Source organism: Hylobates moloch, unplaced genomic scaffold (assembly GCF_009828535.3).
Source record: "Hylobates moloch isolate HMO894 unplaced genomic scaffold, HMol_V3 SCAFFOLD_6, whole genome shotgun sequence".
NCBI classification, from domain to species: domain Eukaryota; kingdom Metazoa; phylum Chordata; class Mammalia; order Primates; family Hylobatidae; genus Hylobates; species Hylobates moloch.
The window spans coordinates 81,463,266-81,488,703 of NW_026652281.1; the positions used below are offsets into that span (position 1 = coordinate 81,463,266).

The 25,438-nt window shown below is 54.0% G+C and overlaps 3 protein-coding genes across 5 annotated transcripts; 2 read left to right on the plus strand and 1 right to left on the minus strand.

Annotated features, from left to right (window-relative positions):
- Window positions 1-151: 151 nt before the first annotated feature.
- On the plus strand, window positions 152-5,313 carry PHKG2 (phosphorylase kinase catalytic subunit gamma 2). The gene is made up of 6 exons (XM_032155795.2): window positions 152-1,247; window positions 1,344-1,507; window positions 4,146-4,236; window positions 4,331-4,484; window positions 4,554-4,679; window positions 4,768-5,313. Exons 1-6 carry the CDS (start codon window positions 988-990, stop codon window positions 5,059-5,061), a joined length of 1,089 nt encoding a protein of 362 aa, XP_032011686.1. The 5' UTR covers window positions 152-987; the 3' UTR covers window positions 5,062-5,313.
- A 68-nt stretch (window positions 5,314-5,381) lies between these two features.
- CFAP119 (cilia and flagella associated protein 119) lies at window positions 5,382-10,475 on the minus strand. Its single transcript, XM_032155821.2, has 9 exons — window positions 9,852-10,475; window positions 9,502-9,533; window positions 8,898-8,963; window positions 8,576-8,745; window positions 7,934-8,004; window positions 7,620-7,736; window positions 7,456-7,525; window positions 7,285-7,374; window positions 5,382-5,605 (listed from the first exon to the last, which is right to left on the minus strand). The coding sequence occupies exons 1-9, from the start codon at window positions 10,062-10,064 to the stop codon at window positions 5,427-5,429; spliced, it is 1,008 nt and encodes a 335-aa protein (XP_032011712.1). The 5' UTR covers window positions 10,065-10,475; the 3' UTR covers window positions 5,382-5,426.
- Window positions 10,476-10,547: 72 nt separating this feature from the next.
- Window positions 10,548-25,109, plus strand: RNF40 (ring finger protein 40). 3 transcript variants are annotated; one of them, XR_009214175.1, is made up of 21 exons: window positions 10,625-10,699; window positions 10,776-10,978; window positions 11,426-11,593; window positions 11,726-11,867; window positions 12,484-12,690; window positions 13,243-13,364; window positions 13,486-13,632; window positions 13,738-13,812; window positions 14,487-14,606; window positions 14,703-14,882; window positions 15,065-15,200; window positions 16,225-16,346; window positions 16,434-16,861; window positions 16,950-17,067; window positions 17,169-17,318; window positions 17,515-17,727; window positions 17,812-17,937; window positions 20,103-20,243; window positions 20,359-20,460; window positions 22,206-22,453; window positions 22,582-25,109. XR_009214175.1 is itself a non-coding variant. In XM_032155706.2 (20 exons), exons 2-20 carry the CDS (start codon window positions 10,847-10,849, stop codon window positions 22,380-22,382), a joined length of 3,006 nt encoding a protein of 1,001 aa, XP_032011597.1. In that variant the 5' UTR covers window positions 10,548-10,661; window positions 10,776-10,846; the 3' UTR covers window positions 22,383-25,108. The 3 variants fall into 3 exon arrangements, 2 of the variants coding, with proteins under 2 accessions (XP_032011597.1, XP_032011598.1); XM_032155706.2 differs by having other exon boundaries at window positions 10,548-10,661; window positions 22,206-25,108; XM_032155707.2 differs by having other exon boundaries at window positions 22,206-25,108.
- Window positions 25,110-25,438: the final 329 nt, after the last annotated feature.

Genomic DNA, 25,438 nt, shown 5'->3' on the forward strand with positions numbered 1-25,438 from the left:
GCCTCCCAAAGTGCTGGGATTACAGGCGTGAGCCACCACGCCCAGCCTGAACAGATTGCGGCCAGGTGCAGTGGCTCACGCCTGTAATCCCAGCACTTTGGGAGGCCGAGACGGGCAGATCACGAAGTCAAGAGATCGAGACCATCCTGGCCAACATGATGAAACCCCGTCTCTACTAAAATACAAAAAATTGGCCAGGCATGGTGGTGGGTGCCTGTAATCCCAGCTAATCGGGAGGCCGAGGCGGGAGAATCGCTTGAACCCGGGAGGCAGAGGTTGCAGTGAGCTGAGATTGTGCCATTGCACTCCAGCCTGGGTGACAGAGTGAGACTCTCTCTCCAAAAAAAAGAGAGAGTGTTCAGCAGTGGACTGACCACTTAGAAAATAGATCCTTGCTCACCAGCCTCTCTTGCTGCTTAACACACTAACTACTCTAGTGTCTGTCTCTGCCCATCAGTTCTTTTTCTGGTCAGAATCTGAATGTCAGATGCAATTGGTATAATGCAAACCAATTGCAAAGGTATTTCAAAAGAGAATGATTTGAATTCCAAAGATTTAAAAGAGGCCCTTGGAAAAAAATTCATGAAGGCTTCGATATATTTACAGAAATGGCCCTCTGCAAAAGTCAGAGGGGACATAAAGATGTCTATTATGCCATCCTGTAGCTGTGCAGAGTGACTACACTCCCCAAAACAGCACCTGATAATGTTACTTTGAGGACTGATGCAGAGTGCAAGTATAACCTCAATTTTGAAAGTATTATTTTTAATTGACACATAACCTCAGCTTTTAAAGACAAAATTTCAAAATAAGGTCCTATTCAACCTTTGTGCCACAAAAAACTGAAATTTTGGTCCATTTTCTTTATAGATTCACTCTGAATGGCCTTTTTCAGGCATAGTTACTCTCAAACAACAAGAACCTCCTATAAATTATATTGTCACAAGAAGTCTCTTATTTTTGCCATAATTGCCCAGTCATGGCATAATGCAGGTATTTCAGCTGCCAACACACCAGGCCAAACTGCCTTGTTGGAGTGCTGTGTCTCTAGACCCTTTGGTTTGTCCGCAGAGGAATCTATCTTTAGTGGCCTCTTCCACGATATTTTGTATGAGCACTGGTCTGTTTTCTCAGCCCCCACTGTGGGATGCAGCTGCCTCCTATGCCCCTCCTTCCCTTAGGATGCGGAAGGGAGAGCTGTTTGACTATCTCACAGAGAAGGTGGCCCTCTCTGAAAAGGAAACCAGGTAAGGGTTGAGCCTGCAGCCCCAGGGATGAGCAGGGGGTGGGACATGGCAGGGAGGAGCCGAGGAGGAGACTGCACCCGCCTCCCCTTCCCCCAGGCCCATCATGCGGTCTCTGCTGGAAGCAGTGAGCTTTCTCCATGCCAACAACATTGTGCATCGAGATCTGAAGCCTGAGAATATTCTCCTAGATGACAATATGCAGATTCGACTTTCAGATTTCGGGTTCTCCTGCCACTTGGAACCTGGCGAGAAGCTTCGAGGTGAGGGGATCTAGTGCCCTAATAGGCTTGGGAGGGGAGACCCAGGCCTGATGAGATTGGTTGGCTGGGTCTGAGTACCAAGTCCCTGGTGCCAAGAAAAAGGGAGAAGTCATTGGGCACTTGCCAAGTACCCTGTGGGCGCAAAGCCTATGTTTAACCTCAGAGTGGGCATCCTGACCTGGGAGGATGGAGACAGACAAGCAGGCAGACAGACAGTGGTGCACAAGTGGGCAGAGGGCCATGCCAGGGGAGCCCGGAGGAAGGAACGCCAATTCAGCCTGAGCCCCATAGAGGAGGTAAAAAAGGGAGCAGAGCAGAGTCATGCTCAGCCACATGTTTGGGGTCTGGAGTGCAGGACCACAAGAGCCTGATGTGATGTGTCCAGACTGCACTTCCCACCTGGGCCCTGGGCCTCAGGTTCACCTGATATGAATACAGTTGTTGTGACAGGAATGTTTCTACTGCAAATGGGAAACTTCAAATAAAATCCACCTGTGGGATTCTTCAGAGCCTTTAGTCTGCCACTGACTCTCTCCCTCAGTGGCTTTTTACTAGACTTATGAAAAGCTACCGTTTACTGGGCATTCACCTGTGAGGCAGGCACCAGTCTTTTTTTTTTTTTCTTTTTTTTTTTTTTTTTTGAGACACAGTCTCACTCTGTCACCCAGGCTGGGGTGCAGTGTCATGATCTTCACTCACCGCAATCTCCGCCTCCTGGGTTCAAGCTATTCTTCTGCCTCAGCCTCCCGAGTAGTTGGGATTACAGGTGCCCACCATCACACCCGGCTCATTTTTGTATTTTTAGTAGAGATGGAGTTTCACAATGTTGGCCAGGCTGGTCTTGAACTCCTGACCTCAAGTGATCCTCCTGTCCCAGCCTCCAAAAGTGCTGGGATTACAGGCATGAACACTGTGCCTGGTCGGCACCAGTCTTTATATGGCTTATTCCCCTAAATCCTCTCCACAGCCCTGTGTGACAGATAGTATTTGTGTCTCTTTTTTTATAGATAGGCTCAAAGAGGTGACATGACTGCTCTAGGGTCCTAATGCTAGGATTTGAACTTGGACAGTCTGACTCCAGAGTTTATACTCTTAACCTTTGGACTTACATGTCTGGTGGATGTTGTACTTTAAAACCCTTTGGACTTCCACATGTACTTTTCCCCTTTCTGGAATCATCTTTGCCTTTGCCCACTCCGTCCTCTCCTTGGCTTGGGTAATTCAGGCTTCACTTTAAACCTCCAGGGCAGCTTAGGTCCCCTTGCTTTTTGTTCTCCCATCTTCTTCATTCACAACACGTCTTAACTTTATTATTTCTCGCTTGCCTTCAGGTAGACAGTGAGCTCGGTAAGGGCACATCTCATTTGCCACTTGGCGAATCAATGCAACTTGGCATTCAATAAATACTTGGTGTAGGAATGAATTTCCCAAGAAAGTCAGTTTCAATTCGGGGCTGTTAAAATCTCCTGGAAGTGTGCCATGGAACACAGTTCAGAAAGTACTGGAAGAATTGGTGCCCGAGTGGTAGAACAAACTAAAAATACAGACTTGAGCCAAGCGTGGTGGCACGCATCTGTCACCCCAGCTACTCGAGAGGCTGAAGGAGAAGGATCACTTGAGCCTAGGAGCCCAAGGCTGCAATGAGCTGTGATAGTGCCACCACACTCCAGCCTGTGTGACATAGTGACCCTGTCTCTAAAAATAAATAAATAAATATAAAAATACAGACTTGGATAAAGTTTTGGAGGGCTCTGGACTTTAGAATTGTAGATTTGATCATGTGTCATGATGTGGAATCAGGGAAGGGTTTTGAAGAAGGGACTTACCCATTATGTGCTTTAAGAAATCCCATAGCTCGCCGGGCGCGGTGGCTCACGCCTGTAATCCCAGCACTTTGGGAGCCCAAGGCGGGCGGATCACGAGTCAGGAGTTCAAGACCAGCCTGGCCAACATGGTGAAAGCCCGTCTCTACTAAAGATACAAAAAATTAGCCAGGCGTGGTGGCACGCGCCTGTAATCCCAGCTACTTGGGAGACTGAGGCAGGAGAATCGCTTGAACCTGGGAGGCGGAGGTTACATTAAGCCGAGATCATGCCATTGTACACCAGACTAGGCGACAGGGCGACTCCATCTCCAAAAAGAAAAAGAAAAGAAATTCCTTGTCTCCGCTTCTTCCCCTTGGGTTGAGTGATGGTTGGAGATTATAGGTGGAAAGAGGTTTAGGCAGATAGGAATGCAGAAAATTTTTTTTACATATATATTGTGATGTATGTAAAAATATATAATCTTTCCATATGCATTATGATATATATAAAACTAAGGTAACAAGTTGTGAGGAGTGGATAGGTTGGCTTGGATAGTGGGTAGGTAGGGTTGGAGGAGGCAAATGATATGGTGGAACAAGGACCTTGAAATCAATCCAAAACCCAGGTTTTCCTAGGAAGGCCACCAGGAGCCATGGTGAGCCAACTGTTGAGCAGGGATAGTGCCTCGGCAGGAGACTTGGCAGAAGGCAGGCAGGATGAGGATAGGAACACTGGTAGTCCTGGCAGCGTTGAGGAGGCTCCAGCAGAGATCCAGTGCTAAGGGCCCTGGAGGGGCTGGTGGCATCCCCTCAATCTTGGTCCTCTCTCCCCAGAGTTGTGTGGGACCCCAGGGTATCTAGCGCCAGAGATCCTTAAATGCTCCATGGATGAAACCCACCCAGGCTATGGCAAGGAGGTCGACCTGTGAGTTCCTGGTCTCCCCCTCCCTCCTATGCTTGCTGTCCTTTGCTGGGTCTGCCTGTCACCCAGTCCCGCCTGACTCCAGTCTCTTTCCCAGCTGGGCCTGTGGGGTGATATTGTTCACACTCCTGGCTGGCTCGCCACCCTTCTGGCACCGGCGGCAGATCCTGATGTTACGCATGATCATGGAGGGCCAGTACCAGTTCAGTTCCCCTGAGTGGGACGACCGTTCCAGCACTGTCAAAGACCTGGTGAGCTGGGGCTGAGAGGACAGTAGGGGAGGCCCAAGAGCTGCCCCTCATGCTCTGGGTCTCTCCTAGATCTCCAGGCTGCTGCAGGTGGATCCTGAGGCACGCCTGACAGCTGAGCAGGCCCTACAGCACCCCTTCTTTGAGCGTTGTGAAGGCAGCCAACCCTGGAACCTCACCCCCCGCCAGCGGTTCCGGGTAAGCCTGCGTGTGTCAGGGTCTGGGCCCGTTCCTGTGTCCCGTGATCTTTCCCCTGCACTAGAGCTCACCCTGCCCCACTTCCCAGGTGGCAGTGTGGACAGTGCTGGCTGCTGGACGAGTGGCCCTAAGCACCAATCGTGTACGGCCACTGACCAAGAACGCACTGTTGAGGGACCCTTATGCGCTGCGGTCAGTGCGGCGCCTCATCGACAACTGTGCCTTCCGGCTCTACGGGCACTGGGTGAAGAAAGGGGAGCAGCAGAACCGGGCGGCTCTCTTTCAGCACCGGCCCCCTGGGCCTTTTCCCATCATGGGCCCTGAAGAAGATGGAGACTCTGCTGCTATAACTGAGGATGAGGCCGTGCTTGTGTTGGGCTAGGACCTCAACCCCAGGGATTCCCAGGAAGCAGAACTCTCCAGAAGGGTTTTGATCATTCCAGCTCCTCTGGGCTCTGGCCTCAGGCCCATCACTCATCCTGCTACCCTCTTGAAGACCAGCCCAGTACCTCTCTCCCCACTAGCCAGGGCTCTGAGATCAGAGCTGGGGTGGAAGGGAGCCACTCTGAACGCCATGCCTGCCCCGGTCAGTGCTGCCTGTGCTGCATATGAAATAAAATCTACATGCCAGGGAGAGCGGGTGTCCTGTGTCTGTCTGGCTTGGGCAGGAAAGCCCAGAAGGTGCTCAGCAGGGTGCAGGGATGGTGCCATTCTGGCCCAGACCTTTATTGGGGAAAATGTTGGGGGTCACTTGGTCTTGCTCTTGCTTTTACCCGGAGGTAGCTGGAAGGGCTGCTCTAGTGCAGTCAACTTGCTGCTGAGCCTTTCCTCGCTGGCCTTGAGCCGCTCCTCCACCAGCCGCTGGAGCTGCTCCAGCTCCTTGTTCACTTGGGTCTTGATGTAGGCTCGGAGGACGTGGATGTGGCCTGCATGGGCAGGGGAGGAAGGGGCAGGGTGAGGAGAGATGCTGTCTGGCAATGGGGGATGGTCCCTACTCGGGCAAACACAGCCCCCAAATTTCCCCTGGGGGATATAGAGGTAGCAATGTTGTTTCCCTTTAGGAAACGTCAGCCAGCCCTTGTGTGAGAGGTAGTTGGGTTGGGTGGCTACGCTGGACTTTGCAGATTCAAATTCTGATCCCTATTCAGTAGCTGTGTGACCTTAGGCAGGTTATTTAACCCATCTGTGCCTCAGTTTCCTTGTGTGAAATGTGGATAGTGATACCTAGCACATAGGATTGAGGGAGGATTAAATGAGTTAATTTATGTAAAATGCTTAGAGCAGGGCATGCACTGCACACCTATTGCCAAGTATGTGCTGGCTGTTATTGTAATTGGCTTTCTTTTTTTTTTTTTTTTTTTCTTTTTGAGATGGAGTCTTGCTTTGTCGCCCAGGCTAGAGTGCAGTGGCAGCGATCTCAGCTCACTGCAAGCTCTGCCTCCCAGGTTCATGCCGTTCTCCTGCCTCAGCCTCCCAATAGCTGGGACTACAGGTGCCCGCCACCACACCCAGCTAATTTTTTGTATTTTTAGTAGAGACGGGGTTTCACAGTGTTAGCCAGGATGGACTCGATCTCCTGACCTCGTGATCCGCCTGCCTCGGCCTCCCAAAGTGCTGGGATTACAGTCGTGAGCCACTGTACCTGGCCTTTTTTTGTTTTTGTTTTTGTTTTTTTTTTTTTAACTCTTAAGTTCTGGGATACAAGCAGAACATGCAGGTTTGCTACATAGATATACATGTGCCATGGTGGTTTGCTTCACCCATCAACCCATCATGTAGGTTTTAAGCCACCGTCATTCGCTTTCTTTTTTTTTTTTTTTTTTTGAGACAGAGTCTTGCTCTGTCGCCCAGGCTGGAGTGCAGTGGCACAGTCTCGGCTCACTGCAAGCTCCGCCTCCCGGGTTCATGCCATTCTCCTGCCTCAGCCTCTCCGAGTAGCTGGGACTACAGGCGCCTGCCACCGCGCCCGGCTAATTTTTTGTATTTTTAGTAGAGACGGGGTTTCACCATGGTCTCGATCTCCTGACCTCGTGATCCGCCCGCCTCGGCCTCCCAAAGTGCTGGGATTACAGGCGTGAGCCACCGCGCCCGGCCACCGTCATTCGCTTTCTAATGATCATTTCTCTGGAGCCACCTCAGCTGTGCTTTTTTGTTTGTTTGTTTTGAAACAGAGTCTTGCTCTGTCGCCCAGGCTGGAGTGCAGTGGCGAGATCTCGGCTCACTGCAGTCTCCACCTCCTGGGTTCATGCAGTTCTCCTGCCTCAGCCTCCCGAGTAGCTGGGACTACAAGCGTGCACCACCATACCTGGCTATTTTTTGTATTTTAGTAGATAGGGGGTTTCACGGTGTTGCCCAGGCTGGTCGCGAACTCCTGAGCTCAGGCAATCTGCCCGCCTCCAGATTGTGCTGGGATTACAGGCGTGAGCTGCCACGCCTGGCCTGCAGCTGTGCTTTTATCTGTCATCTTGGACTTCTGCATAAGGGATCATTTAGAGAAAGGACTCTATGACTAAAAACAAAAAGTCTGAAGTCCTGATGTGATCCAAACCCTTCATTCTACACCTGCTCAGAGAGACAGGGCAGCCTGCCCCCTCCAGATCCTCACTTGGCTGTGGCTCTGGCGGGGCCACTGTCTCTAGTTCCTTTTCCTGCAGGGTAACTGCCTGCTCCTCCACTTCCTTGCTTTCTTCTTTCTCTGCAAACCAGAAGCAGGAAGAGACTGTGGCCCCAGGCCTGGCCCAGCCCAGCCCTGCCCTGCCCTGGCACTCTCCCTTACCCATCTCACTCTCTGGCCACAGTTTGGGTGGCTGTAGCCCCATGTAAGTCAAAGACAGATCCAGCCGCACCTGGGAAGCAAGGCAGAGGGAGGCTGAAAGGAGTGCACCTGCACTGAGGGAAGGGGCGGTTGAGGGTGGCTCCTCATGGTCCACCACCCCCTACCTGGGGTGTGAAGACGTATTTATAGAGCTTGAAGTGGCGGAAATAAGTGTTGACCACGTAGTCTTCCAAGGCCAGCAGTTGTTCCTCTTTGAAGAGGTCGATGCTGAAAGGAGGCCGCTGTGGTGGTGACTCAGAATTAGAACCCTGACTACCTTCCGGAGCCCTGGCTTTGCCTCCAAAAGCCCAGCAATGTAGGAGCAAGGAGGGCCCACTAGGGTCTTCACAAGAAGATAAGGGTAATGAATGTGAGAGAGACTGGGTTAGACCTTGTCTGGGGATGGGTAAAGGTTCCAGAATGTTCCAGGGGAACTGACCCTGACTCCATGGCAAAAAAGGACACTGGTGAAGTAGCGGTAGCACTCCTCCACGTTGCCCAAGGGGGTTGCTGGCAGGGAAAGCAAGATGCGGCAGTGAGGCCTTCTCTGGTATCCATTCATTCAGTTCACTCAACAGCTGTTTATGACCATGAGCTTCAGAGGCAGACAGATCTGGGTTTCAGCGCTGGCTTGTTTCCTTAACTCATGTAACAAATACTGAATACCCATTATATGCCCACTGTATGCTGTTTTAGGCACTGAACAAGACAGACAAGGTCCTGCCCTTAACGAAGCTTATATTCTAGGGGAAGTGACACAATAAACCAAGAAATAGACCATTTCAGCTATTAAACATTCTGAAGCAAGAGCTATTAAACGTTCTAAAGTAGGTTTTATTGTGTACTATGCATATATTGGCATATATTATTTCTCAGAACAGTCCTGTAAAATGTGTGCTGTACCCTTAATTTCTAGATAAGGAAGCAGTGGATTGGAAAGGTGATGGCTTATGTATGATAATGCTACTAATAATGACATATTCCAGGCAGAAATCCCCTGCTTCTGCTTCCCATGGTCACTTGTGCCAGCCCCGGTTCCTCTTCTCCCTGGGGCTCAAACCTGGTAGCTGCCCCCTCTCACCAATACAAGCCTTGTGAAGATCCTGGAGCAGGGCACAAGCCGCTGATGTCTGCTCCAGTGAGAAGCCCTGCTGGCGGCAGAAAATGAGCGCGTGGCAGAAGAGGTCCAGGGTGATGGCGTCTCGCAGGTTCTGCTCAGGACACCCTAGCTCCAGCAGCTCAGCCAGCACCCTTGGGAGGGAGAGAGGAGTGAGTGACAACTGGGCCTCCTTTCATCACCCTACACCCACCACATGCTTTGGAGTCAGCCATTCCTCATGTTTTCCCAACCTGACCCCTCAGCCTTTGCCAACAGCTCTTCCCGCGCCCCCCTCAGTCCCTACTCCCTCATCTCCTCAGCATTGGTGGTCTTCTCCAGCTGGTGCATGGAATGGATGTCCAGGTACTTCCTGTTATAGGAAAAGAAAAAGAGAATTGGTGGCCATTACCTATCATGACAGGGCTGTGACAGCTAGTGCGTGAGACTGCGAGTTGGGCCACCGGCGTGAAGCTGGGCTCTTTAGCCAGCTTGCTGTGTAACTATGCAAATCGTTAACTCTCTGGGCCTAAATGAACTCTTATGAGCCTCTCCATTTCTAAAGCCTAGGGTTAGGAATCTTGAATTCTTTTTTCTGCTCTGCCACTACCTTGTATGACCTTGGTCAAGTACTCCCTGTGGCCCTCAGTGTCCCCCTCTGTACAATACTCCTTAGCGGCCATGAGACTCCATTTACATTCTGTCTTTGGCTCTTTTTTTCTCACACTGCCTCCCTCCTCTTTGGATTGGAGAGGCTGGAAAGCCAGCTTCCAGTCACCTGGAGTAACTGCATCTCCGGGCCTCAGTCTCATCTGTAAAATGGGGATGCCCTGGCCACAGACAGGACTGTTGGGGAGGCAATAAAGGAAGAACGCAAATATTCAGTGTACGTTTTGTCTCTTCACACTCACCACATGCAGATCCGGGGTCGGGGCAGCGGCGGCTGCGGAAAGAAAGCGAATTGGGGAAGGCAGCTGTGGTGTCCTGGCCCGTAGCGAATCTCCAGCGGGCCCGAGAAGGCGCTGTAACTTGCCATCTCATCTCAAGGACTAAGAAGGAGAGGCGCGGGCGAGGCAGGGCTTCAGCAGGCCCTAGGTGCTCTACGCGAGCACAGTAACCACCGGGGTCACACACCCCTGCCTCTCCTCGCCCAGGCAGCCCGGGAGACGTCCCGAACGTTAGTAAGCATAATGAGGGGTGGCGCCTGCGAGGGAGCTGGTTTATAAATATTCACGAGCAGACCAGACTGTCCCGCCCTCACCGGAAACAAGTTGGCTCCGGGGTCTTCATCCGCTTTAGCCGCCGCCGCCGCCGTCGTTGTCGTCGACTGGGTCCGCACACTCGCTCGCGTCCGCGCCGCCAACCCACGCACTGAGCTGCGATCCTTCCCCGCTTCCCGCCGCAGCTCGGAGAGATGTTCAAGCTCCGACTGCACCCTCATTCCCAAAAAGTGGCTGGTCTTGCGGTTGAGCATCTCGCCGCTCTTCCGTGCCGCGAGGCGCCCCGGGCTCCCGCCGCCTCGGTTCCAGGACAGCCAGCGCTCGGTCTGCGGCCAAGGCCGGGCCCGTTCGCCTCGCTCCGGCCAATCTACGCGCGGAGAGGCGCGGCGGGGCGAATCCGTGGGGGCGTCTCCCTCCGTCTCAACGGCGACGGTTGCCAAGGGGGGCTTGTGAGGGAAGGAAGGCGGAAAGCGCAGGCTCACGCCAGTGGGTGCGAAGAGAACGCGCAGATACGTAAGAAATTGCGAGTGCCCACCTGGGCACCCTCTCTTCCAAGTTGCTAATACGAGGGCCGGCGCTGTCCTCCAGGCTGGGAAGTGGGAGCGCGGTGTCAGTTACTATGGGAACTGCCTCTTGGCCAATCACCGAGAGAAAGAGGAGGTGTTTGGGAAGAAGCCAGAGGACCCGAGTGGCGGGACCGAGCGTAACCAATAGAAGCAGAAGATAAAGAAGTTTCCTCACATCCGGGACTGCCTTTGGCGCCTGCGCCCTGCGCACCGTTGGGGGGCCAGTGTCGTCCAGTGACGTCCGGTGAAATCCAAGATGGCGGCGCTAGGCTGACCCTGCTGCTGGTGAGGGCTCTGGCGCCGGCGGGGACGGGATCCAGCAGGTGTGTGCGGGGTGGAGGGTGTTTGGGGCTGTGGAACACCAGCCGTTCCCACATCTCTGCTCTCTGTCTTCTGCAGGTGACGGAAGTACCGCCTCTTCCCGTCTGACGCCCCTCAGGGGACCCTGCGCCGCTCCAGCCGCCGCGGCCATGTCTGGGCCAGGCAACAAACGCGCCGCCGGCGACGGGGGCTCAGGGCCCCCCGAGAAGAAGCTGAGTCGTGAGGAGAAGACCACCACCACTCTTATCGAGCCCATTCGTCTTGGAGGCATCTCTTCCACGGTTCGTGGGCTCTTGCCTTAACCCTCAGAACTTGCCAAAGCCCTCCCTCTGTTCTCTGGCCAAACTGTCCAGAAACTTACACCCACTTCCCCAAGTTTAGCAAGGTCCGCGTTACAGGATACTCTGTTGAAAGAAGCTGAGAACACGACGCCTGTCTTCCCTTTACAGATAGGAAAACAGGTTCCCAGGGGGCGTGTGACTTGTCAAAGACTAAGGATTTACAAGGGAACAGGCAGAAACAACGTGAGCCTCCTCACAACCAAGACACTTTTCGCTATGTGTTGTCTGAGCCTCCTTAGATTCTGTTAGCGGTTAGTGTGGGAATACCCCCATCTCCCATGCATTCCAGATGTTCTGCTCCTCTCTCTCTCTCTCTCTCTGTCTCTCTCTGATTGGTTTGTGGGCCCTGCTTGACCCTCTCGTCGGCCCCTTTGTTTCCTTTGGTAGGAGGAGATGGACCTGAAGGTACTACAGTTCAAGAACAAGAAACTGGCAGAGCGGCTGGAACAACGGCAGGCTTGTGAAGATGAACTCCGAGAACGAATTGAGAAGTTGGAGAAGCGGCAGGCCACAGATGATGCCACACTCCTCATCGTCAATCGCTACTGGGCCCAGGTGGATACCTTCTGCTTTCAAAGACCAGGCCTTGATTCAACTGCCAATCCCCAGATTCCCCTGCTGGGAAAGGAGTATCATGTTGGAAAGCACTAAGGGATTCATAACATTTTTGATGTTTTCTCCTTCCAGTTGGATGAAACTGTGGAAGCCCTTCTCCGGTGCCATGAGGGCCAGGGGGAGCTGTCTTCAGTGCCTGAGGCACCTGGGACCCAGGAGGGGCCAACATGTGATGGGACTCCTCTCCCAGAGCCGGGGACATCAGAGCTGAGGGGTAGGACTAGAGTCCTGGGATCTGGGGAGCTTAAGTTCTGGGAAAAGTCCTGGAGAGGAGGGGACTTTGGTGTTGGGCCCCTGAATTGCCTGCCTTACTACTCCCCACGAAATGGATTTCATGTTTGGGCAGTAAAGTGCAGTGCACAAAAACACAGGCTTTGGACTCTGACTAACTTGGTTTATAGAGCAGTTCATGTTTTGACACCCCTTTGTTTCAAACAGTATTATGGTTGAGTATTAACTATGTATTTGACGCTTTCTAAAAATGAGTGTTGCACTTGCTATGAGGGAGGAAATTATAAACATAGTAAGCAGAAAGTACTGGGGCTCCTGAACGGGAATGATTGTGTGTGCATGCATGTTTGTGTGATTCTAATTTATATTGGGAAAGTATAGGAAGCTTCCCTGAGGATGTGATACGCAACTCTGTAGCTTTGAGGAAATTACTTTACCTCCCTGAACCTCATTTGTCTCACTTTCAGGATGGAGATAATAGTGCATTATAGGTTGTGTTGATTAAGTGAACCATTAGTATTGAAGGGCTCAGTCTGGAACTTGGTACAGAGTGGTAGTAACTGCTGTTACCCTCATGAGGGTCTGTCCATTCCTTCCAGACCCCTTGGCGATGCAGCTGCGGCCCCCTCTCAGTGAGCCAGCCTTGGCTTTTGTGGTGGCACTGGGTGCCAGCAGCAGTGAGGAGGTGGAGCTGGAGCTGCAAGGCCGAATGGAGTTCTCCAAGGCAGCTGTGTCTCATGTGGTAGAGGCCTCAGACCGCCTTCAGCGCCGGGTGGAGGAACTCTGTCAGCGAGTGTACAGTCGAGGTGGGTTCTTTGTGCCCATACCCAAGAGGTGTACATCCCCACCTGCATCTTGATGGCACCCCCTTCCCAATTCCGCTAATTCCCGAGTCCAAGGGCGACCAGAATTCCCCAAGGAATAAATCAGCCATGTTCTTGGAAGGGGTAGGTTAGGCTGTAGATGGGGGTTCCAACTTTGATTCCTGGATTGAATGCTAGAGAGATGGGTTGGAGGAGTTGTTGATGCCGGTAGAGCCTCCTGGCCAGAGGCCCCTCTGGAGCACTTGGTGTGGGTTGCAGATCCACAAGGCATAGCTTCAAGGGCTCAGGCCTTATAGGTTGACAGGTTTCTCCCACTTAGTTCTGCCATCCTTACCTGGACATGCTGGGAAAGTGGCTCCCCTCTCTGAGCTGGTTTCCTCCTCTGTGCAGTGGGGATAAAGACTCCTGGCTTTGTCATGAGAAATGGGCAAGACAGCTGGTGGATCACACTGGGCACATAGCAGACTCCAGAATGAGTTAGTTGTTTGCCCCATTGCCCTGAGCTGGGCTCTTACCTGGGCCCTGCCTTCCCAGGGGACAGTGAGCCCCTCAGTGAGGCGGCTCGGGCACGCACCCGAGAGCTGGGCCGTGAGAACCGGCGACTGCAGGACTTGGCCACTCAGCTGCAGGAGAAACACCACCGCATCTCACTGGAGGTGAGGAGCCGGGGGCTTTGGGGGTGGGATTAGAATCAGGCAGGTTTTGGGTTAGATGGGCACTCAGGGACCTCAGAAACCAAGTCCCCCATCCAAGCGTCTGCTCCCTCATTGTTCCCAGTACTCTGAGCTCCAGGATAAAGTGACATCGGCAGAGACCAAGGTGCTGGAGATGGAGACAACAGTGGAGGACTTGCAGTGGGACATCGAGAAGCTGCGGAAGCGAGAGCAAAAGCTCAATAAGCACCTGGCAGAGGCCTTAGAGCAGGTGGAGCAGGGGGGCAGGGGTGCTGGGGTAGGTGAGGCAAGGCTGGGCCCTTGGGCCCTAGCTCCTCCCCTCCATGTCCATTGCCTGTCTGTTTTCTCTCCACAGCTTAACTCTGGCTACTATGTATCTGGGAGCTCCTCAGGCTTCCAGGGGGGCCAGATCACACTCAGCATGCAGAAGGTGAGCAGCATCTTCCTCTCACCCCTTCTCACAACCTCTTCTCTATTGCACTCTTGAAATTCTCCTCAGGACAAAGGACAAACATCCATCTCCGAGGCCCTTCCTGGTCACTCCTGCTGTTCTTTCATGCATTCATATACTTGTTGAGTAAATTTTTGAACACTTAGTGCTAGGCACTAGGCATGTTGGCGAGAACAAAATAGAGGTCAAAACTTTCATGGACCAGGCAAGAAATAAATAAAAGAATGTATCTTTAGGTTCTACTTGTGGTAACAGACAAGAAATCAGTAAAATAGCGTATCAGTGTGTTATGAGTACCACATATGATAAAGCACAGAAGAGAGAGATAGGAGTGAGTTGGAGTCATTTGGCATCTGGTGGTCACTGTGCCCTTTTTCCCTTTACTAGCACTTTAGGCCTTCCTGGAATGCTTCCGTGACTCCCCATCAGTTAAGAGCCTTAGTTTCCAGCACCGACCATGCAGTATTGAATTTTCTCCCATTTGTCTGGGAGCCCTTAGGAAAATACTTGGTTTGGGGTATCAGAATCGATCATTGCCCTGCACAGGGTGCTTGGGGTGGAGTGTGTGCTGGGGACGTAAGGGAGGCCTGCTGCCACATCTGGCCCTGCCTCCCATGGCCCTGCCTCCCATGGCCCTGCCTCCCACTCCTTAGTTTGAGATGCTGAATGCAGAGTTGGAGGAAAACCAGGAATTGGCCAACAGCCGTATGGCAGAGCTGGAGAAACTGCAGGCCGAACTTCAGGGGGCTGTGCGGACCAATGAGCGCCTCAAGGTGGGCTGCCGTAGGGGCTGAGAGGGCCTGTGCCTGTAAGGGAGGGACTGAGCCCTGAATCCTCTTGCTGATCCCATTTGGGCATCCCTGCCCCAGGTGGCCCTGCGGAGCCTTCCTGAGGAGGTAGTGCGGGAGACGGGGGAGTACCGCATGCTGCAGGCCCAATTCTCACTGCTCTACAATGAGTCTCTGCAAGTGAAGACCCAGCTAGACGAGGCTCGGGGCCTGCTGCTGGCCACCAAGAACTCCCACCTGCGACACATTGAGCACATGGAGGTATGGCCCTGGAACAGGCGTTGGGGCTGGGCTAAGGGCCAGACCCTTAGTGTTGAGGTGTTTGTGGCTTCAGAGGCCCTGTGTGCCAGCCAGGGGTCCCTGGGTAATAGATTGTTCCCAAGATACTGAGTCCTGAGATGGGACCAAGGGGCTATGTGGGTCCTTAACACATCAACCCACAGAGCGACGAGCTGGGGCTGCAGAAGAAGCTGCGCACAGAGGTCATTCAGCTGGAGGACACGCTGGCCCAGGTACGCAAGGAGTACGAGATGCTGCGCATCGAGTTTGAGCAGAATCTGGCGGCCAACGAGCAGGCGGGTATGTGGTGAGGATAGGGCGGAGGTGGGGCCTTATCTGGGAGTGCTGGGCCCTGGTGTGGGGCTGCTGCTTATCCTGATGCAAGAGGCTAAGGCCTTTTTTTTCACAGAGCCTCGGCTTCTTATGCAAAACAGGGCCTGCACTGCTTGGCTCCCAGGCACAGTGAGGGTCACGCCAGCTGGGGTGGCTGATGGAGCAGGCACATGCAGAGTCTGAGCTGTCAGCCCTGTCCTCATTCTTCTGGTCTGATGATGTCTCTGTCTCTCAGATACTTGTGTTACAAAGATTTGTCAAATGCCACCTATGAGCCAGGCTCTGTTCTAGGGTTTGGGGTTATGCCAGTGAACAAAACAGAATTCCTGCCATGTGGAGCAACATTCTGATAGAAGACAGACTAGAGGAAGACGAACTAGTAGAAGAAAAATGGAAAATGCGTTAGCTCGTGACAAATAGGAAAGTAAAGCAGAAAAGGAAGATAGGAAGTATCAGAAGAAAGGGTTTTGCAATTTTGGATAGGAGGCCAGGGAAATGTACTGGGAAGGTGATGTTTAAGACTCTAGAAGAAGTTGACTAACTTTTGTGAATGTTACAGTTACCTTCTCTATTAAAGGGAATTAGATGTATGAAAAAAAAGAAAAGAAAAAACCTAGGCCAGGCATGGTGATTCATGTCTGTATCCCAGCACTTTGGGAGGCCAAGGTGGGAGGATCACTTGAGGCCAGGAATTTGAGACCAGCCTGGGCAACAAAGTGAGACACTGTTTCTATTTAAAAAAAAAAAAAAAAAAAAAAAAAAAAAAATTCTACATTAGCAAAAGTTATATGAATAGGCAGTGTCAAGTTACTTTTAGGTGAGTTTCCTTGAAGTCAGCATTATTTACTTTGATGAGTTCATGCTCCATTGAGGCCGCAATGTTCCCCTCCTGCACAGTGGGAGTGATGGCATAGCCTCTTCCCCCACTGAGGGGTTGGAGTCCTAACCCAGGAACTGGTTCTGACACCTTTACTTCCTGATGCTCCTCCAGGGCCCATCAACCGTGAGATGCGCCACCTGATTAGTAGTCTTCAAAACCACAACCACCAGCTAAAAGGGGACGCCCAGCGATACAAGCGGAAGCTTCGAGAAGTACAAGCTGAGATTGGCAAGGTGAGAAGGGGCCTGCCTGGGAAAAGCTTTGGCTAGACTCCAGTGAATACCATCTGACTTCATCCCTCTTCCTCTCTGCCTTTGCAGCTCCGGGCCCAGGCCAGTGGCTCTACCCACTCCACCCCCAACCTGGGCCACCCAGAGGATTCTGGCCTCAGTGCCTCAGCCCCAGGGAAAGAGGAGGGTGGGCCAGGCCCTGTCAGTACCCCTGACAACAGAAAGGAGATGGCTCCAGTGCCTGGCACCACCACTACTACCACTTCAGTGAAGAAGGAGGAGCTGGTCCCCTCCGAAGAGGATGTCCAGGGCTTAACCCCTGGGGCCCAGGGCCCTTCCTCCCGGGGCCGAGAACCTGAGGCCAGGCCCAAGCGGGAGCTTAGGGAACGGGAAGGTCCCGGCCTGGGACCTCCACCTGTAGCCTCCGCTCTCTCAAGGGCTGATCGGGAGAAGGCCAAGGTGGAAGAAGCCAAGCGGAAGGAATCAGAACTCCTCAAGGGTCTCCGAGCAGAGCTCAAGTGAGGCTCTGTTCCTGTCTCCTTCCTGACCCTGCCAGGTGGCCTCCAGTTCCACTCACCAAGACTTCCTCCTGTACCTCCTTGCCAGGAAGGCCCAGGAGAGCCAGAAGGAGATGAAACTGCTGCTGGATATGTACAAGTCAGCGCCCAAGGAGCAGCGGGATAAGGTGCAGCTCATGGCAGCGGAACGCAAGGCCAAGGCCGAGGTGAGGGCAGCTGGGGCTTGTGGGGCATGCAGAAAGGCAGAGCAGAGTCCTAGGTCAGCAGGAAGCAGTGTCAAGAGAGTTTCTTTTTCCCTGTGCTATAGGTTGATGAGCTGCGGAGCCGCATCCGGGAATTGGAGGAGAGGGATCGAAGGGAGAGCAAGAAGATCGCAGATGAGGATGCCCTGCGGCGCATTCGGCAGGCAGAGGAGCAGATAGAACACCTGCAGCGCAAGCTGGGTGCCACCAAGCAGGTGCGGCCCATGTGGTGCCTTCGCGTCAGAACGCAGAGAGAGCTCTTCATACCTTGCTTGGTGCCTGTAGTGCCTGCAGCACCTTGATGATCTGGGTCCCCTCTGGTTCTTTGCTTCGCTGTGTTTTCCCATGGTTCCCCCACAGCCATCCTATCCACTTCCCACGTTCCATCTTGTCTCTGCCCACTTGCTGCAGGAGGAGGAGGCTCTGCTCTCAGAGATGGATGTGACAGGTCAGGCTTTTGAGGACATGCAGGAACAGAACGGGCGGCTGCTACAGCAGTTGCGGGAAAAGGATGACGCCAACTTTAAGCTAATGTCAGAGCGGATCAAGGCCAACCAGATTCACAAGCTGCTGCGGGAGGAGAAGGATGAGTTGGGCGAGCAGGTCCTTGGCCTCAAGTCCCAGGTATGGCCGCCCCCAGCTTGCAGGGTGGAGGTGGAGAGGTGGAGAGGTGGGGGTCATAGCCCTGAGTCCTCCTCTGGTCCTTAGGTGGATGCCCAGCTGCTGACTGTGCAGAAGCTGGAAGAGAAGGAGCGGGCCTTGCAGGGCAGCCTCGGGGGTGTGGAGAAGGAGCTGACGCTGCGCAGCCAAGCCCTGGAGCTCAACAAGCGGAAGGTGAGGCTGGGCCAGGGGGACACACAGCTTGGGCTGCTGGCTCACCTCCTCACCTTCCGGTTCTGCTCAGAGCACCCGACGCAATAGCCTGAGGTGAAGCCAGGCTGTCACAGAACAGCTCACACATATTGAACATTTACATGTGCCAGACCACATGCTGAGTACTTGACATGCTTGGTCACATTTCAGTCTCACTAATCCTATCAAGATGGTGTTTACGGGCGTGGTGGCTCACGTCTGTAATCCCAACACTTTGGGAAACAGAGGTGGGAGGTTTGTTTGAGGCCAGGAGTTGGAGACCAGCCTGGGCAACATAGTGAGACCTCATCTCTACAAAAAAATTTTGTGAGAGGATCACTTGAACCCAGGAGGTTGAGGCTGCAGTGAGCTATGATCGCACCACTGCACTGCAGTCTGGGTGACAAGAGCGAGACTCTGTCCCTAGGAAAAAAAAATAAAAGATGGAATTTTTTTTTTTTTTTTGAGATGGAGTCTTGTTCTGTTGCCCAGGCTGGAGTGCAGTGGTGTGATCTCGGCTCACTGCAACCTCCACCTCCCAGGTTCAAGCAACTCTCCTGCCTCAGCCTCTCAAGTAGCTGGGATTATAGGCACGCACCACCACGCCCGGCTAATTTTTGTATTTTTTTTAGTAGAGACAGGGTTTCACCATGTTGGCCAGGCTGGTCTCAAACTCCTGACCTTGTGATCCGCCCACATTGGCCTCCCAAAGTGCTGGGATTACAGCGTGAGCCACTGCACCTGGCCGGATTTTGTTTTTAGCCTCATTTTATAAATAAGGAAACTGAGGCTCAGCGAGGTGGACTGATCTGCTCAAGAGGGAGTGGCCCTGATATTTGGGTCCAAGCCTCCTTGACTCTAGGCTCTACCTTCTAACCACTCGCTAGTGAACTGTAAAGTGGGGATGATGTTCTCTGTCACGTAGTTGTATTAAATATAAGAAATGTCTAGCTTTGGCTAAAGGCTTAAGATTAACATTGATTTCCATTTCCTCTGAAGCTGTTTTCTTCTACAGTTAGTTCATTCATTTAAGCAGTATGTTTGTGTTTTTTTTGTTTTTTTTTAGACGGAGTCTAGCTCTGTTGCCTAGGCTGGAGTACAGTGGCTCGGTCTCAGTTCACTGCAACCTCCACCTCTCAGGTTCAAGCGATTCTTCTGCCTTAGTGTCCCGAGTAGCTGGGAGTACAGGAGCCTGCCACCTCGCCCAGCTAATTTTTGTATTTTTAGTAGAGAAGGGGTTTCACTGTGTTGGCCAGGCTTGTCTCAAACTCCTGACCTCGTGATTTGCCCGCCTTGGCCTCCCAAAGTGTTGGGATTACAAGTGTGAGCCACCACGCCTGGCCCATTTAAGCAGTATATTTTACATCCCTGCTATGTACTAGGCCTTGCGCTGATTGCTGTGGAGACAGTGGGAACAAGAAGGTCTCTGCCTTCGAGTCAAAGCTGGAACTTCAGGTCTTGGCAGGCAGAGCAAGCCAGTAATCCCCCAAATAAAATAGTGCATGTCACAGTAAGCCTTGTGCAGGAATCTGAGGTGCTGTCAAAGAAAAATAGGGGAGCCTCTTAGGTGACACTTGAGCTGAGGCCCAGGGGAGCTGTGCGTGTGGTGGGGAAGTTGAGGGGAGCAGAGAGGAGAGCCTTGTGAAGGCTCAAAAACCAGACAGCAGGCCAGGCGCAGTGGCTCACGACTGTAATCCCAGCACTTTGGGAGGCCGAGGCAGGCAGATCACAAGGTCAGGAGATCTAGACCATCCTGGCTAACACGGTGAAACCCCGTCTCTACTAAAATACAAAAAATTAGCCGGCCGTGGTGGCAGGCGCCTATAGTCCCAGCTACTCGGGAGGCTGAGGCAGGAGACTGGTGTGAACCCTGGAGTCAGAGGTTGCAGTGAGCCGAGATCGCGCCACTGCACTCCAGCCTGGGGGACAGAGCAAGACTCCATCTCAAAAAAAACAAACAAACAAAAAACAGCATCACACATGAGGAACTGGAGAGGGAGAACAGGAGGGGAGGGCTTAGGGCTCAGGAGGCAGGAGCAGCTCCAGGGCAGGTGTCACTGGGGTACTGGACACAAGCATTGGTGGGCCATGACTCCACATACCTGAATCACCAGGCTCAGACCAGTGCCTCCTTCCACCCCACTCAGGCTGTAGAAGCCGCCCAGCTGGCCGAGGACCTGAAGGTGCAGCTGGAGCACGTGCAGACTCGGCTGCGGGAGATCCAGCCCTGCCTGGCAGAGAGCCGGGCTGCTCGTGAGAAAGAGAGCTTCAACCTCAAGAGGGCTCAGGTGTGTGCAGGGGTGAGGGGCCAGGCCAGGGTGGTCCACGGTCACGGACCTATCCTGGGGGCAAGCGGCTCAAGGGTGAGGACCCTTGCCCTTAGCCAGGCCTCTCCTGCCCCAGGAGGACATCTCACGGCTGCGGCGCAAGCTGGAAAAGCAGAGGAAGGTGGAGGTCTACGCGGATGCTGACGAAATCCTCCAGGAGGAGATCAAGGAGTACAAGGTGGGGCTGTGTGCCAAGTTGTGCCCTGTCCACCTGGGAATTGTAGATGCAGGATTGCTGAGACTGTAGTGGAGAGTCTGGGGACCTTGGAAGTAACATAGGGCAGCAGAAAGTGGGCAGCACAGTGGTTGCAGAGTCAAATACTGTTTGCTGTACATGTACCGTGAGCTAGGCATAATGCTTGGCTGGGTGTGGGTTGGGAGGCTAGGAACTGGCTCTGGTCTGATTTCTTGAAACTGACAGTTAGGGGAGGAGGCAGCCAAGTAATTCTCTCATCCCAGATGTGTAATGTGATGGCAGAGGCTAGAGGGGCTGAGGGGACTCGGGAGGCCCTTCCCCTGGCCCTGGGGTCAGCAGGCTTCCTGGAGTGAATGTCACCACAGCGGACCTGAAGAATAGGCCAGACATGGCTGTGAGGAACGGGGGTGAGTGGCTTTAGGCAAAGGGAATGGCAGATGTGGAGGCCTGAGCTGAGGGGTTGCTGGGTCAGCACCGGAGGTTGTAATCAGAGGAGCCAATGTGGAGAGGTTGGGCAGTGTCACCTCCTGAAGGGTGCGGTACGCCAGGTTGAGACCTCAAAGGGTTTTAAACAGGAGAGTGATGTGGTTAGATTTCTTGTTGGTTTTGGGCTGGAAGAGGTAGATTGGAGGCAGGGAAATTGTTATGGTATTGCAGTCACTGAGGCAGAAACCAGAGTAGATGGGTTCAGGAGACGTTTCAGAGGCAGAATTGCTTGGACTCAGGGATGGATCAAATGCATGGAGCGAGGGAAAGGGAACACTTGGAGGACTCCTGGGTTCCTGGTTTGAGAAACTAGGTGGATAGCCAGTACCATTTGGGGGGTTTGGAGGCCTGTGGGGGAGCAGGTTCTATGGGATGGTGTCAAAGGATGCTGAGAAGGTGCCTGTGGGACCCCTTGGGAGGCTGGGAAGGTGCTCAAGACAGAAGGGCTGGGCTGGAGAACGGGCTCGGCGAATGTCAGTAGAGGTAGAGGTGGAAGCCACATATGACTTGGTCATCCCTTGGAAGCAGTTGAGCCTTGAAGGGCAGAGGCAGCTGGAGGCAGCCATGGGGTAGAGGCAGGCTTGGGAGCCTGTTCAGTGCTGGTGCATAGGTTCCTGGGAGACAGGAGTGATGGCAGGGAGGCTGCTGAGGCGGCAGGCTGTGCTGGGATTTTAGCAGGCTGGAGGAGGACTGTTGGGGAATGCTGAGTTGAGTCAATCCATGTCTGGAGTTGGAGGTGGAGACCTTCCTGGTGGTGGAAGAGAGGTCTCAGGCTAAGAAGGGACCCACAGCAGGGTCTCTGGCCAGTGCCGAGGCTGGGCCCAGTTGAGGGTAGAGAGAACAGATTTCTAGTTGCATTGCCATTCCAGCTGTGACTTAGCAAGTGCAGGTGAAGAGGTAGACAAGATTGAGATTTCACCAGAGAAGGTCAGTGGGGCAGGAGATGAAGCCCCAAGGCAGAGTCCAGGCTGGGCCTGTGGGTCCTTGTCCTTTTGAGGGGACACATGATAGCCATCACTGCCCAGTGATGAATCCGGACTCTGCTGATTTCTAGTGTTGAGACCTTGGCCTCTGCACCTCAGTTTGCTCATTCACAGAGTGCTCGTCCCTACCTCCAGGGTCATGGGAGGATGAGGTGCAGTCTCCAATGTGGTGGGCTTGACCTGGACTCCTCCTGCTGTCAGCTTGGGGTCTGGGCACTGTCAGAGTTGTTCCCAAGCTGATGCCTTTGCCTGGCCCAGGCGCGGTTGACCTGCCCCTGCTGTAACACCCGCAAGAAGGATGCAGTCCTTACCAAGTGCTTCCACGTTTTCTGCTTCGAGTGCGTGCGGGGCCGCTATGAGGCCCGCCAGAGGAAGTGCCCCAAGTGCAACGCGGCCTTTGGTGCCCACGACTTCCATCGTATCTACATCAGCTGAACCTGAAACTCAGGGGACTCTGGAACACCATGGACCCTGGGGGCTGTGCCCCCAGCCCCTCCCCACTCCAGGTCTAGTGGCCCCACCCTCCATTCCAGACCCCATGGGCCCAGCCCCTGCCCACCTTGTTGGTTTGGGGACCCTGGTGCATGCCAGTGGGCGTGGGATCAGCCAAGCTTCGTTCCGTCTTTTCCTAAAGGTCAGAGCTGCAGCCTAGGGGGCACTGCCCTACAGAAAAGGTCTGCCTGAGAGGCCTGAGGAGCCCAGAGCACTCGACTGAGCTTCCCGGAAACTGGCCCTAACCTGTCTCCATGGATGCATCCCAACCCTAAGGAAAATTCCCCAGGCTGTGATCTCCGACCCTAGAGAAGGCTCGCTCCCTGCCTACTGGCTCACAAATGAGGACCAGTGGGCCATGTCCTTGTTCCTTGTTTGAGACTGGGCTGCAGGCCCCAGGAAGACTTTCCTTCACCCACCATCCCCCTAGCCTCGGCAGGGCTTCTGTCCTGTGGAGTTCCCTGGACACCTCGGTCTGGCTCTTGTGCCAAGGGCTGAAGGAGGTACCCTCTTGGCAGATGGGGGCATCACCCGCTTCCTTTGGGAAGCTCTAAGGTTGCTGCAGTCACCTTCCTCATCTTGCAGGTGCTGAACCAACATCAGTTTCTATTCTAATCAGGCCCCTTCCCAATCTCCACTTCTCTCCCAAGCCCATTTACCCCCACCTCATGCATCCCAAGGCTCTACTGGGTCCCTGGACCTAACCCTGCTTTCATCTGGTGGCCTTAACTACAGTGGAGGTGGAACTTAACAGGAGGGGAAGGGACAGACCAGCCCCAGCCGCTGGGCCAACTTCCAATCATTCCAGCTAGAAGAGCTTCCCCCCCAACACCCTGTGACTGAGCCTGTGTCCTGTCTGCCTGCCCAGCCATGCTCCATCGGCTGTGAGGGCAGCACCCGGAAAGGCCAGAGGGTTGGAGCTACAGGGGCCCGTTTGGACCCACAGCCTCTGCTCTAGAGATGCTTGTATAGGCTGTTAATTGTGATCAATAAACGTTCAACCCTCGGCCTGCAGCCAGAGTGGCCAGGCCTCGCACCCCAAAAGTAGTCCCCCGATTTCAGCTGCAGCAGCTGAGCAGCACTTTGCTGGCTTGGTGTGAGCCTGGGAGGGCTCAGACTTAACGGCCGACAGGGATCACGGACTGGGCCTGAAGGGGAGAGCGTGGTGGTCGCCGCGGAGCCGCCTGTACTGCTCCCGCGGACCCTGGTCTGGCTACGCCCTCGGCTGTCATGACCTGGGGATGCCGGGACTCCTCGGGCTGCATCCTGGGAAGTGTAGTTCCTGGTCAGCACATGGTTAGGAGGTTCTCGAAGGGAGAGCTGGTTTCCCGGTTGCGCTGGCCAAAGGCCGGTCTGAATTGGATACTGCGGGCCCCTTCTCAGCGGCTTCACCCCCACATCACTTGAATGCACAGATCGGGACTCCTCAGCGGGATGACTTCATTGCAATCGGCTTCGGGTGCGGTGCGGCGTGTACCGAGCGGCGTTCTTGGGATCAGCGCGCTGCAGGCGCCCCGGGCGGATCCTTCACCAAGGCGGGACTGGGGCTGGTGCGGAGCGGTGTTGGTTCCGGCGCTGGCGACAGGGCTATGGCCACGGCAGGGGCCGCGTGCCTCTCAGCGGTGGCGCCTTCGCGAGGACTAGCGGCTCTGTCGGCCTTCGGGCCCCATTGGCTCCCGGGTCTTAGGCGGGGCCGCCGCTGCTGGCCCAGGATGGACTGGAGACGGAGACGCGGGCCGCCACGGTGACCTCGGGCGCAGGGCCGGCGGCGGTGGGCACGCTAGTGGAAGCGTGGGCCGCGGCGGGGGAGGACATCGGGCCGCAGAGGAAGTGCCGATGGCCCGGAGCAGCAGTGCGAGGGTGGGAAAAACGCAGGATATTGCATCATAGAGACGCGGCCACCTGCGCCCCTGGAGAGCGCGTCTCAGGAGCGGCGCACCGGTCACGGGTGGAGGTCAGCCAGGCCTTTGTAAGCGCGGTGCCCTTCCAGGAGTCGCCTTCGCCTGGGCCCTTGAGTAAATGCCAAGTAATTCCGCATCGTCTCCCTAGATATCTGCTCTAAAGGCCACCCGGTCTCCTTATCAGAGGGGCAAAACTTTCCTTGTGGGTCTTCATACCTAATAAAAGCCGGCATCAAACCACTTTCTCAAGGTCAAGTCCAAGGGAACGGGGTGAAGATCCCAGAATGTCAGTGAGGCAGCAACCACTGATGTGGTGGCAGGAACCAAACTTTTTTTTTTGTTGTTTGTTTGAGACGGAGTCTCACTCTGTCTCCCAGGCTGGAGTGCAGTGGCACGATCTCGGCTCACTGCAACCTCTACTTCCCGGGTTCAAGCGATTCTCCTGCCTCAGCCTCCCGAGTAGCTGGGACTGCAGGCGTGCACCACTGCACCCAGCTGATTTTTGTATTTTTAGAGACGGGGTTTCACCATGTTGGCCAGGCTGGTCTCAAACTCCTGACATCATGATCTGCCTGCCTCGGCCTCCCAAAGTGCTAGGATTACAGGCGTGAGCCACTGTGCCCGGCCAGGAACCAAACTCTTAATAAACATTTCCTATGAGACTCTGGTGCCGGGAGGATTTGCCTTAATTTTTTGACTGCTTACCACCCCTAGTGGTCCCAGTGGCAGCGGTACCCTGGGCCACTGCCCAGGGACTGGCAGACCAAAACTCCTCCTGGGCCCACCCCGACCTTGGCTGTCTTCTTGGGAGTCAACAGATGTTGGCATCAGTGGTGGACATGCCTGTGATTGGCCAGTGGGTTGCCTGATGTTGACCGCTCTCTTCTCAAAACTTCCCTTGCATCTGACGGTGCTACGCTGTCCTGTCCTGGTTTTTCTCATACTGTCTTCTGCTGGTCCTCTTCCTCCACCCCTAAACTAGACCTGCTTTGCCACTCTGGGTGTGTTTATTCATGGTTATGGCTATAGCTAAGGTGATAAGAGCTAACTGCTCCAGCCACTCCTCCTTCCTGAGCTCCAGACCTGGAGAATCACCAC